Source organism: Mixophyes fleayi, chromosome 6, assembly GCF_038048845.1.
Source record: "Mixophyes fleayi isolate aMixFle1 chromosome 6, aMixFle1.hap1, whole genome shotgun sequence".
NCBI lineage: Eukaryota > Metazoa > Chordata > Amphibia > Anura > Limnodynastidae > Mixophyes > Mixophyes fleayi.
In genome coordinates this window covers 29,586,002-29,601,993 of record NC_134407.1, presented here as the reverse complement: position 1 = coordinate 29,601,993, position 15,992 = coordinate 29,586,002, and the positions used below count along the sequence as shown (strand labels likewise).

Sequence of the window (15,992 nt, the reverse complement as noted above, 5' to 3'; positions counted from 1 at the left end):
CTCCCGGACAAAACCATGTTACAATGCAAGGGGTGCAAATTAGTTTTCTGTTTTGCACATAAGTTAAGTACTGACTGTTTTTTCATGTAGCACAAATATATCAACTTTAAATGTCAGTGTACAAATAAGCTATCAAGTATTTGTGTGTTACATGAAAAAACAGTCAGTATTTAACTTATGTGCAAAACAGAAAACTAATTTGCACCCCTTGCATTGTAACATGGTTTTGTCCAGGAGACTACTTACTCAATTTTGTTACTTAACTTTTCTTAATGAATGAGATCCTAGGTCTATTCGCACATTTTAAATTTGCCCCTGCAGTGCAACATGGCTTTTCCCATGTGCACATTTGCTCCTTTTTTTTTTTGGGTACTAGGCTACTTTTTGACACTAGTTTTCTGATGTGGGGGATACACAGAAGGACAGCTTTTATTTTTATGTCCGTAAAGCAAAAGTGGAGATAAAGAACGATATTGGTGCAGGATGCTATATATGCATATATTTTACTGACCCTTATTTTGCTAAAATAATGCATAAAATAAACGTGTTTACAAGCGGGACAGATTTCCCTTTTACCTAGATGCTTAAACCCTCCCTGCCTCATCTATGACTCATTTCCTTTATGTTTTGTGTTCTTCACATTACTTACATCTGTTACATGGGAATAGCCAAACATTAATTCTTCACTGTCTGGTGTCTCCAACATGAAGCACTTGTAGTACCTTGGTTATGGTCTTGTTTCACTGTCTGCTTGTATTTATGCTACCTTGGCTGTGTTTGATTGTGAATGGCTTTTTAATCCCTCTTTTCATCTACAGGTGGCGCTCTTTGAAGTCGATTGGACAGCGGGTACCAGGATCTCGGTTTATTGCCTTCAAAGTGCCCCTGAAAGGGGTAAGAAGGGGAAAAATATATATCTTATTTTTATTTTTTAAATGGGGGTGTTTACAAACATGTATGTATGAAGAGTGCTGTGAATATCTGCAAAGTTTACCGTGTGTTTCTATTTCAGTATACCCCTTTAAATGTAATATAGGCACTGTTTTATACAGCAATTATATATGAAGTAGTATAGTCCTTTTTTTGGGGGGGTTTACTTATAATACATTTTATCACTTTTGTGCAATTTTGTTAAAAGTCAGATAACCATATGCTGAAGGGCCCCATGGCCTATAATACCTGTTTCATAATAGGGATACTAAGATGAACATTTGCAAATATATGTCCGTCTTAAGATATTTGTGATACAACCTCCATTACATGAAAGCATTTTAGGGCAGGAACCGATGTAAATAACTAAATTTTCTCTGTACAGCGCTGTGTAATATGTAGGCGCTATATAAATAATTGTTAATAAACTGTAAATGAGCATTTTAGTGTGCAGAGCAGACTTTGAAGTACATTGCAGGGAACCTTTCACAGCCTTACATGGATGATACAACAGAACAAGTGATAGTCATGATACCTCTATGCTGTTATTACATGGGAACAAATGGCAATATCTTTTATAAGATGCCTTTTCATATTTATTATTTTGTGTTTTAGTGAGCTTTTAAATGTACGTACAATAACGTGGATGTGGGCTGTGGAAGGACTGTTATGCTTTCATTTTACCATCATTATTTGATGATGAAAGCTTACGATCTACCTTTGCCATGTTCAAATGATCTGTCTTAACAATCACATAAGTTAATAAGTTTAATCTTCCTTACAGACCACAAACCAGCGCGTAACTCAAAACCAGAAATTTACCCCTAAAGATTTAGTAACCACCATCCGCTCCCAGAATGAAGAGCTCGGTTTAATCTTAGACTTGACAAACACAGAACGCTACTACACCACCAAGGTACAGCTAACTGCTACTGCCTACATTAATGATGTGTGCGCCATTTGTTATTTTAATGTATGTTCCGTTTTTTTGTAAAGGATTTACCTAGGAGTGTGCAGTATGTGAAGTTACACACAGCGGGACTCAAAATACCGGATGATGCCACAATTCACCAGTTCAAGAGGGTTGCGAGGCGTTTTCTGACTGCCAATGGCGATAATGGTAAAAATACATGTTTGTGTGTGTGTACAAAAAAGTACCTGATATGCAAACCAGTTTTTGTAAATCAAACTGCTTGGGAATATTTACTAATGCTGATTGTCCGAGAACCTTGCTTTTCTCTTGTATAATATTGCTGTAGGTTTCAAATTCCTTACTCTGAGAAAACAACATAAATCGCTTCCTTCTGGCTTCACCACTGTAATTAGTTGTGCAAATTACATTTAGCAAATTGCACCATTTTTTACTGCAACTAAGTAAGTTGCTTGTATGGGTCAATTCTCATATATTGGTTTATTTGTTTTTTTTTGCTGTAACCTGTATGCATGCATTCTATCGAGAAATACAGTCTAGATGAATCGCATAAGAGAGCTAAAATGAAATGAGTCATCGGGGCTTTTTTTTTCCTTGAGTTCAAACAAATGACACTAAATGGGAAAGTGCAAAAATTGCTTCTTGAATTTAAACACAATTCATATTTTAAAGTTCTCTTAGTAGAAAGTGAAGCAATATTGCATTTTCTTGGTTGTAAGAGTAGCTCTGGTTTACTTGCAAAATAATTTAGTTGATCTCTGGCTGCAATAATATTTCTGAGAAGATTTGTGAGAGCTTCTCAGAAATATTACAATTTAATTAGGTCAGACAGAATGAATTATGTGCTGTATGTAACATGAAAATGTAATCTTTCTTGTGGTTGTGGTTTGGAGATCCTGCAGAGTTTGTGTCAGTACTCTTGACAATATGACAATAAATCCTACCACACAAGCTCACTACCTAAGTGTAATCCTTGACTATCAATTTGTTTCCCACTTCTAATCAATATCTACAGCCTGTTAAATACATCTAAGAAAACATTTCCAAAATACGGCCATATCTCACACAAGACACTGCAAAAATTTTAATTCATGAACTCCTCATCTCCCACATTGACTATTGCAATTCCCTCCTTACTGGTCTTCCCAAAATCAGACTCGAACCCCTATAATCTATTTTGCATGCAGTGGCTAGATTGATTTTCCTTGCAAATCATTCTTACACTGCTGAGCCGCTCTGTCTGTCTCTAAATTGGTTGCTTGTTTATTACTGAATCCAATATAAAATACGTCTACTAACTCAACAAAACTGCACTAGCATCTCTTGTCTCAAAATATCTACCAACTCGATACCTCCGTTCTGCACGAGATTTGCGCGTCTCATCCATTCTCATTGCCTGCTCCCACTCTCACTTTACAGCACTTTTTTGGGTTGCACCCACTTTGTGGAATTCCCTCCCTCACACAATAAGATTTTCCTCTAGTCTTCAAAATTTCAAGCATTCTCTGAAAACCCTATTACCAACCTTTGTATAGTTCACACAAGATAACAACTCTCTGACTTCCTGACCAAAATTGCTGTGGATCATACAGCCCTCGAAGAACCTTTTTAACTTTGCAATCTGGCTGGACCAATATGCAATATGTATCACTTACCCTCATGTATGAAACTCCCATTGTCAAATAGATTGTAAGCTTGCGAACTGGTCCCTCTAACCTCTCTCTGAGGTTTTCTTACTGTGTTTGTTCCCAACTGTAAAGCTCTATGAAATATGCTAAATAAATGTTGAAATACTCTACGTGCTTTTGTGAGGAAAGGTGTACATACAAGAGAACAATGGGAGTGTTGTAGTACTGATTGGCGCACATGAATCATGTAGGGAGAAAATCCATAGTAACGTAGTCTGCATACATGATCAGCTGGCTAAGTGGTTAGCACTTCTGCCTCACAGCATTGGGGTCATGAGTTCAATTCCCGACCATGGCCCTATCTGTGTGGAGTTTGTATGTTTTCCCCGTGTTTGCGTGGGTTTCCTCCGGGTGCTTCGGTTTCCTCCCACACTTCAAAAACATACTAGTAGGTTAATTGTCTGCTATCAAAATTGACCCTAGTCTCTCGATCTGTCTCGACTGTAAGCTCCAATGGGGCAGGGACTGATGTGAGTGAGTTCTCTGTACAGCGTTGCGGAATCAGTGGCGCTATATAAATAAATGGTGATGGTGATGATACTAACAGAATACTGCCTGAGGGAATGATTGTATGTTATATGCATCTACGTTTCCTGGCATAGCAGTACATTGATTATGCAAATACATCACACATGGCATATTCCATCTGCAGCACCAAGGGCTACCAAAATTCTGGAAACCATGGGCGAATCACAAAACCGCCAGTCCTCATAGAAAATTTGGGGGAGGGGCGGCGATATGTGCCCACCCCCACTGTAGACAGTCTCTCTGTTCTTCAGGCATAGTGATACCGTATTTATTTACCTGTTGAATAAAGCTCTAAATGACACAATCCAGCAGTTTATCATAGAACAGTATAAAGCATTTGCAGAAAGTTAATTAATCTGACATGAAATCAATATTTTTCTTTACTTTAGATAAACTCATTGGAGTCCATTGTACAACTGGGATTAACAGGACAGGATATCTTATATGCAGGTAAATAATAATAATCATTACTATTTGTATTTATTTACTTATACACTGCCAGCATACCCAGCAGTGCTTTACCATTGGGATAGATCGGTTTCTACTATTTTCCATTTTACTTCCAATACGGAAATTAAACCACCAATACTGTTTTATTCTGTTTTTAGGTTCCTAATTGATGTTGATGGATGGAGGCCCATGCACGCTATATCTGGTACTTGTGGTTGACAGACATACTTTTGCAACATTAAAAAAAGGTGCAAGTAAAATAACTTTTTTTTTTTTTTATCTTCGTATTTTAGCTTTTGCACAGGCTCGAGGCCACCCAATAGAAGGAACAGTATACATTGAGGACCTTGTTAAAGGGCCCATCCGAAGGTATTGTCACTGTTTTTGTGTGTTACAGCAGTTAATAAGGATAAGAGAAGCTGTACAGATATGCTGCCTCTCCATTCACTAATAATTAGTTACATTACTGAGATGTGGGGTACTTCATGTGATGTAATTTATTCCATACTTGCCAACATGGGCAAGATGTTTCCCAGGATGTCCAGGGTGCAGGTGGGAGTGTGGAGGGCGGGGCTCGAAGAATCGCATCATTAGCCCTGCCCCCAAAATGGACATCACTACTCTAGACCAATAAAAACAGGGGGCGGGGCCCCCTCCGTTTAGTTTACACAGCCGGCCAGGATCAGGGAGAATTTGGGAGCCTCCTGGACATTCCGGGAGAGTAGGCAACTATGATATTCCTAGGGAATAGATAGGCTGCATTGTAAGGAATACTGCTTACCATATGGCGGTCTCTGCTCTGTGTATGTGGCAGGATCATTTTAACATAAACCAGCAGCAAATGCAACATTGGCCTTGAGTGAGATGGGTAAATGGATAATCATTTTAGTAACGGACTGATGAAAAGATGTGAGAGATAAATTACGCAAGGTTGTGTTATCTCTGTACTACTCCTCATTTGTCTGTTTATAAATAAATGTTCCCGTCATCTATTGAGACCTAAGTGCTGCTCCAGCCTGGAAATGCATCTTGCTACCATACCCTGAGCTGTTGCCCTTTGTTATCAGACATTTTATACCCCCTGCAGGTCATATTGTTTATAATAATGATTAGTTATAACTCCTTGGTAGCTTCTAATAGCCATAAGAGCATTTTCGCATATATAGCTATATATCAGAGGCAAGGATAATACATGGATTTACTCCAGTTTCCAGTTTAGATCTCCAAGCTATGTTTTTAAAATCTTATCCGTCCTTTTGAGAGAGAGTCCTGAGCTAAAATAAGCACCTCTGTGTCAGACAAGTTCAGATAACATAGATTTGACCTATATAATCTGTCTAGCATATTTGCATGTTATGTTGTGCACAGTGGTTAGCATTGCTGCCTCACAGCACTGGGGTCATGAGTTCGATTCCAACCAAGGCCCTATCTGTGTGGAACTTGTATGTTCTCCCCATTTTTGCGTGGGTTTCCTCTGGTTACTTCGGTTTCCCCCCATAGTCCAAACACATACTTATAGGTTAATCGGCTGCTGATAAAATGGACTGCGCTTATGTGGTAGGGAATTTAGACCGTAAACTCCAATCGGGCAGGGAATTATGTGAATGATTATATATTCTCTGTACATGATAATTATAATGATATCGCTTATTACTATTTCTAATCCTAATTATCAGTTTAGAATCCTAATTATCAGTATCACTTCGTTATGGATTGTGCACAGTAAGGATAGTGGGAGCTGTAGGTAACTTTCAATGATGTGTAGAGGGTTGAACTAATGGCTGTAGTGAATGTATGTAAAGTTTGATGGTCCTAGAGATGGACACCCTGTATATATCCTGTCTGCTAGAGCACTAAATATAATTTCAGGATAAAACCTAAATGTTTACTTCACCTAGTATATAATATGGTAACATTGTGGAAATCTACTATATATTTTATTGTATACAATATATTCCAAGTAAGCAGTATTTTAATCACTGTGTTTTAAAACACATTTATTTGCCTCTATTTCATTTTTGCTACTGTGTTTAGAAATTTAATATTAGTGTACTTTTAATTTCCCCACTAGCAATGTTGGTATAGATCTGCCTCAAACGGACGAAGAAAGAATAGCACTCAATAATGGGCTCTATATTCCTCAGGACGATCTGGCAAGGTAAGGTGGAATCTGGATGCAACATTGGCCATAGGGACATATAACTACATCTTCTCCCACAGTTCCTTAAATGAATCTGCCATCCCTCTTCTCTCCCATGTGAACTCCTTCTGTTTTAATAAGACTTTTAGTTTTTCATATTCATTATGGATTGTTGTGTTCATATTTTATTTTCATACTTAGTTCTTTTGTTAAGGCAATATTTTATTTGAAAATCAATGGAATTAAATCGTAAGTTGTCCCAATACGGTGATGTTCACATATTGATTTTTCCTGCTGCCGATGCTAGAATTTTGAAGTTCTGTGCTTCAGACACGTAGGGGAAAATTCAGTTCAGTCCTGTAGGAACCTTGCGCAATGTCCGGTTGTGCACACTCCACAGCACCCGGAACATTGCTGATATCGCTCACACCTCTTAGTTTAGGGAAAATCTGCATGTTTCGGATAACAGACATCCTGCGGGGCTCTGACGGGATAGTAAAGAGAATTGAATCTGCCCCATAGCTGCTTTTCACGTGTCCAGCACATTGAATGGTCAGTCCTTTGGACACAATAGAAGCCCTTATGTGTTGGAAGTACTGTATTTCAACATTCTGCAGCCATTGGTGGCAGAAGAATCATCTGCTAGAGCGGTGCCTAGGAGGTGGGGCATGGGAAACTCCCAAACAGCAAGTGTATTAGCCCCTGCAATTTATCTACCTTGAGAAAGGGACATTTACTATTAAACTCTGTACACACACTTTTTTTTTTTTTTTTTTTTCTTGTGTGCCTTTCTTGTAGATGAAAATATAAACTTTAATATTAAAGCTGTAACAAAAATTTAAATGCCACCTGTGACCACTAAAACACAAATCATTCTAGAGAAAGCATCAAAGTTCCTCATTATTTGATGCCTCTTTGGTACACACAGGACACCTGCTCAGTGTGATTAGAAGTAGGAATACAAAGGTGGACAGTGGCTTCACAGCTGTTTTGGATACCTCTTGATGAATTTTTAGAACATTTAAAAATGGAAAATATCAAGTACATTCTGTGGACTTGGGAAGGATACGATAAAAGGAAAATGTTGCTTAGTTTCTCTCCTGCAAATGGTGCACCTGAGGGATGGGTAAATTATTACAAATATGAAATACAAAATGTATTCTTACAAACATTTAATGCAGACTATATTGTTGTGGCTGAACTAAAGCATTATGATTTGTGAAATGCTTACATAATTGTTTATACCTGATCTCTTTTACAGGGATCATGGACAGAGAGAACTCCGGTCCATTCTTGACCTAATACCAGGAAATGAGTTTGGAGATTTTGATGCCCGTGAACGTAGGCAATTGCCACTGATACAAGGGAGGTCTGGTGACTTCCAGGAAGATTATAGGAGTTTTTTCAACCTAAGACCTGAATTTGGTGATGGAAGACCTCCACCAAGAGAGATGATTGATGATCGTGGGCTTCGCATGCCATTTGAACATCGAGAGAGACATCTTACTGACGGCATGCAGGAGTATCTGAATTCTTCTGAAAGGTTACGGAGGCCAGATGATTTAACTCTAGATAGCAGATTTAAAACGGAACTAGAAAACAGGCGAGATTTTCTTGGCATTGAACCTAGACCACTCATGGAAATTCGGGATAATTATGGACCTAGAGAGATGCAAGGAATGGATTTTGATGAAACAAGGTTAAGAGGTAGGCAAAGCCCTCTCCGTGGCTTCCATCCACGTGAGTTTCCTTTAGAAATGCAATTTGAAGATCCTTCTTCTCGTCCTTTACCACCATTTGCACGTGGTAAAATGAACAATGCTGAGTTTAATGAAATAGAAGCTGAACGCAGAATGCATTCTTTAAACAGCGATTTAGCCTTACGAGAAAAGTTGCGCCGCCAAGAGGTTCATAGTATGGAGAATGATGACCACAGATTTGATCCTAGAGAGAGAGCTATGATGTCAGGTTCATTCCGTGGTTCTATTAATGAAAGGATGCACCCAAGAGATGTAATGGCAATGGAAGTTTCTATGAATGAAAGAATGCATCCTAGAGATACACAACTTATGGATGAACCTATAAATGAAAGGATGCACCCAAGAGATAGAAGAGATATAGAAGATCCTATGAATAAAAGAATGCATCCAAGAGATGCCCGGCTCATGGAGGATTCCATGAATGAAAGAATGCACCCAAGAGATGGACCATTCATGGAAGGTCCTATAAATGATCGGATGAAACCAAGAGACATAAGAGCTATGGAAGGTCCTGGAAATGAAATATTATCCCAAAGAGATGCCAGAGCTGTTAAAAATTTAATGAATGAAAGGATGCATCCACGAGATATGCGAGCCATGGAAGGGCCAATGAATGAAAAGATACAGCCAAGAGATGCACAGTTTATGGAAGGCCCAATTAATGATAGAATGCATTCTAGAGATGTACGAGAAATGGAAGGCCCTATGAATGAAAGAATGCACCAGAGAGTTGCACGGCTCATGGAGCTTCCTTTAAATGAAAGGATGCACCCAAGAGATGGACGAGCTATGGAAGGTCATATGAGTGAAAGGATGCCTCCAAGGGATGCTCGAGACATGGAGGGTCCCATGAATGATCGAATGAACCTAAGAGATGCCCGACTCATGGAGGGTCCCATGAATGAAAGGATGCACCCAAGGGATGCGAGGGCAATGGAGGGTCCGATGAATGAAAGAATGCACCCAAGGGATGCGAGGGCCATGGAGGGTCCGATGAATGAAAGGATGCACCCAAGGGATGCGAGAGCCATGGAGGGTCCCATGAATGAAAGGATGCACCCAAGGGATGCGAGGGCCATGGAGGGTCCCATGAATGAAAGGATGCACCCAAGAGATGCGAGGGCCATGGAGGGTCCCATGAATGAAAGGATGCACCCAAGGGATGCGAGGGCCATGGAGGGTCCCATGAATGAAAGGATGCACCCAAGGGATGCGAGGGCCATGGAGGGTCCCATGAATGAAAGGATGCACCCAAGGGATGGGAGGGCCATGGAGGGTCCCATGAATGAAAGGATGCACCCAAGGGATGCGAGGGCCATGGAGGGTCCCATGAATGAAAGGGTGCACCCAAGGGATGCGAGGGCCATGGAGGGTCCCATGAATGAAAGGATGCACCCAAGGGATGCGAGGGCCATGGAGGGTCCCATGAATGAAAGGATGCACCCAAGGGATGCGAGGGCCATGGAGGGTCCCATGAATGAAAGGATGCACCCAAGGGATGCGAGGGCCATGGAGGGTCCCATGAATGAAAGGATGCACCCAAGAGATGCACGGGCAATGGAGGGTCCCATGAATGAACGAATGCACCCAAGAGATGCACTAGCTATGGAGGGTGCCATGAATGAAAGAATGCACCCAAGGGATGGTCGAGCAATGGAAGGTGCGATGAACAAATGGATGCACTCAAGGGATGCACGAGCCATGGAGGGTCCTTTAAGTGAGCGACTGCATCCACATGGTGCTGAATTTCCGATGAACAAACCAAGAACTATGGATGGCTCAATGCGTGGTGACTTCATGAATGACACAAGGTAAAATTATCTTGCCTTTTTAAAAAAAGAAAATGTTGCACTATAGAATAGTTTGGAAGTACAATACATTTTTATTAGTATTTCAATAGCAACATATATATTTTTATGTTGGGGGTGGAAAAAGTAGTGGTAAAGTCCAATAAGCTCATAGCGGTAAATATAGATTATTCGGACAAGTTGTTAAATCACCACGTGGTAATTGTTTTGATTTCAAGAGCAAATGTTTTTTTTAATGACACAATATTGGTAATACACAGATTCCAGATCACTAAGCTTGTAAACATAGTAATTCTGCCACTTGCCGATGTGACACTAAACAACTCTACCAAACACAACATAAACTTAAATATTATTGGCTACCTGTAAATCTCTGTAAATGTAATAGATTTGAATCAACGTTGAAATTTATATTTTCCATGCATCTAAAAAATTGCATGATTGCTCATTTTAAGTGTAGTAACTAAAAATAGGAGAAAAAAACCTTGAGGCACAGATTCAAAGCTGTGTGACATCATTTTCTCATATATATTCACACAAGGGGGACAAATGTGCAAGAGTGTAAAATAAAAATTCTAGAAAATAAGGGGGAAAGAGACTTATCCTCCTGTGCTTAAAGCATTTATTCAAATATCTTAAAATATAAGTAATCTAATACACAAAGTGACTACATATGATTTTGCTGCCATCAGAATTGTGTACACAATGCCTATATTATATATTACATACTAAGCATATGTATAATAAGGCCTGCCTTGAAATATCCAATATCCTCTGTACAGCGCTGCGGAATCAGTGGCGCTATATAAATAAATGATGATGATAATGATCCTTGGTACAATGCGAAAAATACTAAAAATGTATAAATTAAATATTGCTGTATACTAATCAAGAAACCCAGATTCAAAGAGATCCCATCTATGTAGAATTGTCCTGTCAAGGACATTTTGTAATGTATTTTATAAAATGTATATGTGCTGTGAAAAAAATCCAAAACTTTTTTTCACCAGTCTGTCAGGTGTACTCGGGAACTGCCCATTGTGAAGTCACTACATTGTTAACCAGGTGTACTTCTCAGCACACGACACGATAGTATGCATGGTTATTCTCCAGCAATAAAGCATTGTGTCAATGACTTTGTATTAAGGCTTAGGGATATATTTATTAAACTGCTGGTTTGAAAAAGTGAAGATGTTGCCTATAGCAACCAATCAGATTCTAGCTGTCATTTTGTAGAATGCTCTAAATAATAAATGAAAGCTAGGGTCTGATTGGTTGCAACATCTCCACTTTTCTAAACCTAGTAAATCTAGCCCTTAGTCTTATTTATGTAAGAGACGAGTAGGCATAACAATATTAAACTGACCAGGGACTCGCTGCATCCCTAACATCCTATGCGGACTCTCCTTTTCACCATGGTAGTGCAGCCTGTTTAGCACTAATAAGATGCTTGCCAAATCAGGAATACTGGACAGTAATGTCACTACACAGCCATTTCTCCAAGAATTCAGAGCTAAACAAGTCTCCAATGTCTACTTTGGCTGCGTTGTTGCTTCCACGTGTTAGGGGATGTGTTATGCCACTGAGCTTAACTATGTATTTATCTATAGTATAATATATATACTTGCTATTTCAAAGAGACATTTTGTGCACATTTTTTAGAGGCAACAAAATTCTGTTATCCTTTTGTGTATTCATTTATATTTGAAGTTATTTTAATAACCAGTTTCAAGTGCAAAATGTATTTTACTCATTTATTTTCAATAAATTTAGAATTAAACCTAAGCAGTGATGAAACATAACCTAGATTTTCCAAGTTCAGTTTACTTGTTTCCTTGCCTATAGAAAAAAAAAATAAGACTGTTACCCAGCCAACATTTTAGGACCTTTCTCAAGCCCATTATAAGATAACTTAAAAACACATCATGGAGGAATTTCCTATGTGAACTAGGGCTGTAGGGTGAGGACTGGTGGCTGAACCCCGGAGTTCGATGTGATAGGAGCAGATTCAATTGTTCGCGTTGTCCAGCTGTGCACGCGTCTGGTTATTACGGTAAGGAATCTCTGCTCACTTTTCACCGCACCTCTATGGGAGTGTGAGAAAAAAATAAGCGGAGATTTCAGCCTTAAGCTCCGAGCACTGTGTTTCTGTGGACTGTTCCAGAGACACATTGCGCTGAATTGAATCTGGCCAATAGTGTTTTATATGGACTGAAACCTCAAAAATGATATGTGCAAGTGACACACTCACCGCAGTAGTTGCACTCTGAACTAAAAGTGTTGGTTGATGAAACGCAGCTAGGGTGGAGAATTGAAGACTGGATAAATAATGTCCATAAATATACCATAACAACATTTGTTAAATTTAAAAACATTTTAATTGATATTTGAAAACCATACCTAAAGGGATGTTTTCAAATTTTGGTTAGAAGAGTATATTGTATCAAGAACCTTGGTTTCATTTGTTTTATGAACCCTTCCATTTTTTTGGCAACGTTTTACAAAATATATTACATTTCTGATGTTTTAAAATTTGGAATTTCTTTTGTCAGGAAATTGTTATTTACGTTTTTTTATGTAATGTGTAAATAAACTACATTCTGTTTTGTTTCAAAATAAATCGCTAACATTCTGACACTTTTCAGGAATCTCTGCAAGTTGACGGCCTTGTATGATGCTGTACTAAAAATGAAGTCTTTTCATTACAGACCCTTTGAAGGAAGAAAAGTGACTCCTTCGGAAGAAATTAGAGGAGCCAACAGGTTTGCTCCATATCCTTCCCTGATGAAACCTATGCAAGCTCCAGAGATGCACAGAGGGCCACCAAGAGACCCGCGCGATGCGTTGCCTCCGCCACGTGGCTTTGGTATGCGTGAGGACGAGTCCCGCTTCCCACCAAGAAGCAGATTTAATTGAAAATGTCAGTTCCGTTGTTTCTCTTTCTTTAAATTCCTGAGATACCAAATGGTAGTTGTAAACCTTTTTTTGTACACTTTTTTTTTTTTAATTTTCAAATTACCATATGCCATGGGCGTTGTTACACGTGACTTTGTTATAAATTTACCCTTTAACAAATTATCCAATTTTTTATTATTATGGGCATACCATAGCTAAAATACACGTTGATCCAATGACTGTCATTTACCCATCGCCTACACACAGTAGAGGTCATCTTTTGGAATGCACCGATTCACTAGGACATAGTTGTATCAGCGGCACAGAAACCACATTCTTGTGAATATTGGATCAGCTGATTCCATTGTATGTACGTTACAATTTAACAAGTACTTATAAATGTGTATATACTCCTGTTAACTGGCTGCATAGACCGTTTCCCTTTCTACTGTTTACAGAATTGTTGTAATTCTAATATAGAGATTTACATCTATATATGTAAATGCAGATAGACCTGTCATATGAGGGCAACGTGTATTTTAACTATAACTTCTCTTCAGGAACTTGTAATTGATGTTTTGGTAGAATGAAGACTAGTAGACAATGTGAAGAAGAATTTGAATGCATTTTCATTGTATCGTCGTACATTCACAAATAAACGTTTCCTGTGTTGTGGTCAATGAATGCTTAATTCGTTTTAATTCACGTTTAAAGCATATTTCAAGTGATATGGGTTTAAGTGCCATGGCAATAGAATGAAATACTGATCAGTGTGAGAAGTTGTAGTTTGTCTATACTGCAATGCTCGATGGAAGATAATCGATTCATGTGCGCTCTATCACAGCTGTTTTCTGTAACACCACAGTGTACTGACCCCACATACTAGCTGTAATTGCAGTTTCTGGTAACAGCCAAGAGTACAAACTGTAAAGATTTATGTGAACCAAATGTTGGATATTAAAAGTTTTCTCCAACGAAAGTTAAAAATGAACCGTAATAGGCATTACACAGTGCTATGGATCTCCTCCCACTGCCATTGATTCTCTGCACCCCTGATGCCTCTGCCACCTTGCTGTGTGGAAGCTGCACAGGAGGATGCACTTTCATCTAGTTTGTTGTCCTGCTCCTCTGCACACAGCTGCTATTCTCCGAGCTGTGTATACACAGGTGCTCTATGTTGTATAAATACACAGGAACAGCTGCCTGTTGCCATTACATAGTGAAATGAGAGTACTCCCCTGCCGCTGCTCCAACCGTCCATTCAGACTGCCTGTTCATTTCTAAGTTTAGGTGGAAAAGACCCTTTTAACATATGTAAAGACTTACTGAGTAAAGCTCCCTGAAATAACAGAAATATGTATTCCACATACTGTCAGTCTGTTCTCTGATACGTAGCGCAGAAGCCTGGGGTTCGAGTGATTGGTGAATGCACATGCGGGAGCATACTCAATGCTGACACACATAACTATTGGTGAACCAATCTCGGTTCGGTCGTATCCCACTAGTCACTAATTCTAATAGAGGATCTTCGGTACATATGCAGTTAGGCATCTGAATCATCAAGTGGTCATCTGAACATTTGGTGCATCAGAGCAACTGATCCTCAAATTTTGTGAAATAGACCCTGTAAAGTAGTCACTTCACCCAGATGTATTCACTCAGAATCTGCCAAAGGACAAACAAGCCTCAGGATGCTTTTATCGATGCCCTAGTTTTCCCCTAGCACATCTCCATACAGTAATAATTTTCTTTCATTATACATTATGCCAGCAGCAATCTAGATTCAGACAAAAGGTGTCCCTAACATTCCTATTTACCAGATTGGCATTGTCAGCCCTTGTAAGTGGCTCTAAAGAGCATGGTTGCATCTCCACCAATCTTCTCAGTCGGCTCTTACATGACAACCTTCCACTTAGGTTCTCACTTGCAGCCAGTACTCTGTCCTCTGAATTTAAACAATTATTTCAGTCTCTCCAATGTGTGTGCGCGCTCTTTACGCTAAATGTGGGACCTTAGCCTGATCATACCCATCCTTTGAAGGTCTCTGTTGAACCTTCAGTAAACTTCAAGTTTCTATCCTGGGACGTTCTGTTCTTATTGCCGACATGTTCAGCTAAGAGAGTGTAAAAACTGGGAGCATTGTCCTTGTAAATCCTCACAGCTAGTTTTCCATCAGGATAAGACAATCTTGATGATGTTTCCATCCTTTCTGCAATAGGAAGAAATTAGCAACATTTTGGTTCCATCCATGTGCCCCTTCAACTCAGAACCCTAGTGCGTGCCTCCTTCAGTTCTCTGGCTATGGTCAGGGTACTGAAATATTCTATTCACGGGACAGTTTCATTCCACAAATATGACTTTTTAACATATGGTCTCTACCAGATTGGTTATGCAGTATTTAAATGCAGTCTGGCCCCTTGGCTAATTTATGCAATCAGTTATCTGTTTCAGTTCTGGTCATTCACCCCATTTGTTTAATTTGTCATTTAAAAAAACAAAACAACTCTATGTGGTCTAAGAGCTTCCTAGGCTGTACTGTTCTGTATTCTGTTGTTTCTTGTTAATCCTTCCTGTTCAGGTGATTATTTTTCTGTTTGATTTTACCCAAACTATATTTTGGAACCTCTGACACTTCCTTGGGGATGGAAGTATATATATGTGCAGAACTGAAGGAACTACAGTCCTTTGTTTTGTCTTGTCTCTACAGTGATTGATACTATGGGTCTAACAGTGACTGTCACTGATAATATGAGGCTACAATGAAAGGGATTTAATGACTATGGATTTAGTGGTAAGAATAGATCCCCATGTTATGCTTTATGTTGCAAGGGATGAACTTCCAGCTCTTGCAGTAAATCAGAA

General features: G+C 39.2%; 1 protein-coding gene across 3 annotated transcripts in view; it reads left to right on the top strand.

Moving 5' to 3' along the window:
• The window catches only part of LOC142160989 (uncharacterized), a 31,184-nt gene extending 17,374 nt beyond the window's left edge, over positions 1–13,810 (top strand). For all 3 annotated transcript variants that reach the window (XM_075216166.1, XM_075216168.1, XM_075216167.1), the window contains 9 exons: positions 819–894; positions 1,715–1,846; positions 1,927–2,050; positions 4,467–4,527; positions 4,686–4,732; positions 4,821–4,896; positions 6,599–6,685; positions 7,929–10,238; positions 12,944–13,810. In XM_075216166.1, the coding sequence (XP_075072267.1) occupies positions 819–894; positions 1,715–1,846; positions 1,927–2,050; positions 4,467–4,527; positions 4,686–4,732; positions 4,821–4,896; positions 6,599–6,685; positions 7,929–10,238; positions 12,944–13,151 (3,121 nt within the window). In that variant the 3' untranslated portion in view covers positions 13,152–13,810. The remainder of the gene's footprint in view (positions 1–818; positions 895–1,714; positions 1,847–1,926; positions 2,051–4,466; positions 4,528–4,685; positions 4,733–4,820; positions 4,897–6,598; positions 6,686–7,928; positions 10,239–12,943) is intronic.
• The last annotated feature ends 2,182 nt before the right edge of the window (positions 13,811–15,992 follow it).